The sequence below is a fragment of the Amblyomma maculatum genome, chromosome 1 (assembly GCF_055883805.1).
Source record: "Amblyomma maculatum isolate TAMU_Amacu chromosome 1, ASM5588380v1, whole genome shotgun sequence".
Taxonomy (NCBI): Eukaryota; Metazoa; Arthropoda; class Arachnida; order Ixodida; family Ixodidae; genus Amblyomma; species Amblyomma maculatum.
Genome location: NC_139344.1, coordinates 85,572,277 through 85,576,149, shown reverse-complemented (window position 1 = coordinate 85,576,149; position 3,873 = coordinate 85,572,277). Strand labels below are relative to the sequence as shown.

Here is a 3,873-nt window from a genome sequence, read left to right as displayed (position 1 = left end):
CGATGTTCACACTTGCGAATGCGACCTACGGTCGCTTTCCAAATCTTGTCAATTTTGACTGTTCACCACATAGAGTAAAGCTAACCGTTCACTTCAGCTGAGCCGCTAGTTGGTTACCGGTTTACGACTAGTAGTCGGGCTGGAAAATCGAGCAGTGCCCGAACGGCCCGCGACTGTCGTCTTTCGACCGATGCGACTATCTGCAACAGTCGCTTTTCGACGAAGACGGTCGCACGACCTGCGCGAGTCGCGAGTGTGAACGGGCTTTTGGCCGCGGCAGACGCACTGGCGCTGGCGCGTGCCGAGCACGTGCGCCTCCATTGTGTAGTAGCCAAGTCTGCCGCTGCGCTGGAGCCGCTTGATAATATAATATGCAGGGGGGACAGCGGCCGATGTAGCTCAGTTGGAAGAGCACCGGACGCGGTATTCGGAGGCCGTGGGTTCGGTTCCCACCATCGGCACGTTGTTTTATATATATATATATATATATATATATATATATATATATATATATATATATATATGGAGAAGGTGAGCGAAATTGCTGCCCAGGGGCGTAGAAGAGTAGAGAAGCTTAACTCATCGGATCCCGAAGTAGTTACCCGGCAATTGGCGGTTGAGCGTGCGAAGAACGAACATAAGCAAGCTAAACGTGTTGGGAAAGGCAAGAATAACCAGCCTAACCTTAGCTAAGGTGACGTATATCCTGGCATAGCCGAGCTAAGCCACTGTCAAATTTTTGAGATAGGCCATGGAAACTAGTTGCGTACAACTGCCAGCCGCCTTGCGCACTATTGGAAATTTCTTTTTTTGCAATTACTTAATTCTGTAACTTGTTCTTATTTGCTAAACATTGATTTCAGACCATAGATGTTAATAAGAATTAAGTGTGAAAGGATCTTCAGAAACCTCTATTCTATTAATTGCAATAAAATCTCCCGTGTAATGTTTTTTTTTTCCAGGCTATAAAAAAAAAAAGCCCGCGAAATACAAATAAAACCACGTGCGCATTCGCGTTCAACGATTGTGTTGCTCTCAGTCGTGATTTCAGTGAACGAAACCTCTTGCGATCATCTCTCTTCGGCCCCGTTGCAGCGGCAGGCCGATATGCCTGCGATGGTTTCTTCGCCCGCGTCAGCCAGCCAGCGCACGACTCTTTGCAAGTAGCAGCGTGTGGGGCGAGCTCGCTCAACCATCGCCAACATGTCAGCCTGCCGCTGCGGTCGGACCGTCGAGTTACGGCCGCAGCTGATTTCGTTCGCATCGACTGAGAGCACCACCACCGTGGTGCTCTAATGCGCTAGTCACGTTATTTTATTTGAAGTTTCGTGGGCTTTCTTTTGCACCTTGAATAAAAGATACTCGTGTGATTTTTTTTTTATTTCAGTTAATCAAATGGGGGTTTCTAAGGGTGCTCTGCAACTATCCGTTTCACATTTATGGAACAAAGTAAATGCTTAATAAATTACAAAAATTAACATATTTAGCTAATTAAGTAATTCCAAAGCAGTTTCCTGTGGTGGGCAATACTGCTGGCAGTTGCATGCAACTGGTTTCCCTGGCCTACATCATATTTTATTTTTTAAGCCTTGGTTCAATATAGCGCCGAGGTGTCAGGGAATTTGGGGCTTATTACGTCGGTCCTTTCGGCAAACAATAGTTGTCCAGTAATGGTTACTAAATTTTAATGCCCTATATATCCTAAGCGGACAAGCGCGGTCATGTAATTGTGTTCACGTGTCGCAAATGGAGGACAAAAGGAAGAAACAGATTAAAAGTGCATTGGCAGTTTAATAGAAGCCGGCGTCAGTGCGATGCAGAAATGCGCGTTGAAGAGAACGCATGAATGCATTAAAAGTAGTGTCTTCAGCCGAGATTTCCATTAGCAAGCTACTTTTTAGAGGACTCAGTAACTCAGTCAAGACGACGGGTGGTAGTCGTGGTCAAAGTCGTCGTCCGGAGTTGGATTGGTCGGTTTGGAAGGTGGTAACAAATACTGAACCACCACCCTTGCCAGAAAATACAGGAGACCGAAGCTCATCGTCACTACCCAGAACCAGAACATCAGGCATCTCGCGCCGTAGAAACACCCTCGTGGATGATTGAGAATGCGGCGCAAGCAGTGCCAAGGTAGCCAGGGCCTGCGTACTGCAGGGACGTTGCTGGAGTTGAACGAAACGGTACTGCTGAGAGACGTGTCTTCACGGCTGCTAGGTTCGTCTCCTAAGACAACCCACTGGTCGTAACCCACGCTGGGCCCGAGTGGTCCGCCAGACGGGGACATTTCTGTGTTTTCCCCGCCATAGTCGCCGGCGCTGTTCTCGAGGTCTGACTTTTGTATGGCCGCTGCCGCTCGGACCGCAGCTGCCTTGTCGAGCACCACGCCCTGGGAAGCAGCGAGGCTGTGCGAGGTCTTGATAACGCCGAGGCGATGCGCGGCGAGGTTGATCTGGCTGTCTGAGAACGCGCCGGTAACTGGCCTTTCCATGTGATCCAAAGGAAACGGTGGCGCGGTTTGAGGGCGCTCAGGAGCTAAGGCGATGGCGCTGCCGGACGTGTTCGACAGTGTGCACAGCTCGGAACTCGAGCTGCCGCGACTGCGTGCCATGGACGGTCCTGGCATCGAACTGTCTTCGCTCGAAGGCGCTTGTAACGCAGTTGATCCAGGCTGGTCGTCAGCAGGCTCCGGTATGAGTTGACGGGCACCGGTGTCGGCGTCGTCATCCTTGCGCGCCTCCACAGGATGGCTACCGTTGTGGCCTTCGGAGTCGCTTGTAACGCAGTTGATCCAGGCTGGTCGTCAGCAGGCTCCGGTATGAGTTGACGGGCACCGGTGTCGGCGTCGTCATCCTTGCGCGCCTCCACAGGATGGCTACCGTTGTGGCCTTCGGAGTCGCTATCTTCCTCACTTGAGTTCCTCATGTCGCTTTGAGGAGCGACGCCTTCTCTGCGCTGAGAAATGGTCGAAATTAAGCAGTGAGCAACGACGCAAGCCCCTGTCGGCAGTAGCTGCAACTTCGACATTGTCCTCTGGGAATATTGTCAGCCGCAAGCATAGTCAGGCGAGAAGAGCTTCTGCAACCTTCCCAATGATTGCTCAGGCGCGAACGCAACGTGCAGAAAAGCTTACCTTTCACACTTTGCACAATTGTAACGTTGCTACCACGGACTCGGCGTGTTCCGCTCTGGTGGCGACTGGCATGTATATGACGCGACACGGGCCCTTGCAGTAGCAAATATATTAGAACTCCTCGGTGATTTAATCTCTTGGATAACACCTTATCGAGGCTTTATTATTGCTTTTAGTAAACGTCATGATGCGCGCTGTAGCGTGAACTGGTCACGACCACTGATGTAATCACTTATGCCTTGATCACGCGCTTTCATATTCTGCGCCGATTACAGTTTCTGGGGGTTTGTGCGTCCTGTGAACGAAAGTTGAACTAATGGATCCCCGTGGTATATGCTCGCTATTCGTATGATCCAATCTCTACCGTGCACTAACTCGGCTTTAAGAAAGAACACTTAACTATCTGTCCTCGGTAGCATTTGCTGTCTTCCTTTACTTGATGATGATAAAGAGCAGCTCACCGGTGCAGTGAAGATCATTGGGCTCCAACAAATAACCGCTTTGTGACCCAACAACCGGCGCATGCTTCTAATCCTTTGTTTTTATAGGCTTGCACGCCACATTTCTGCTCACTTCTGCGTCATGCTGTGCAGCTCACCCGCGTAACAATGCAAGGATAATTAACCTTGATAACAGTAAAAAGAACCCATGTATTTGTAAGTTCGCATTGAGACGCAGCCACGCGAAGTGTACACCATACGTATGACTCGGTAGATATGCAGGAAAGTAGTTTATCCTTGTTA

General features: G+C 49.8%; 1 protein-coding gene and 1 non-coding gene across 2 annotated transcripts; one reads left to right on the top strand and one right to left on the bottom strand.

Annotated features, from left to right (window-relative positions):
• Window positions 1–388: 388 nt before the first annotated feature.
• On the top strand, window positions 389–461 carry TRNAP-CGG (transfer RNA proline (anticodon CGG)). The gene has a single exon. It is a non-coding gene; the product is annotated as a tRNA-Pro (tRNA).
• Window positions 462–1,780: 1,319 nt separating this feature from the next.
• LOC146203009 (uncharacterized) lies at window positions 1,781–2,767 on the bottom strand. Its single transcript, XM_084585290.1, has one exon. It carries the CDS (start codon window positions 2,621–2,623, stop codon window positions 1,919–1,921), a length of 705 nt encoding a protein of 234 aa, XP_084441416.1. The 5' UTR covers window positions 2,624–2,767; the 3' UTR covers window positions 1,781–1,918.
• Window positions 2,768–3,873: the final 1,106 nt, after the last annotated feature.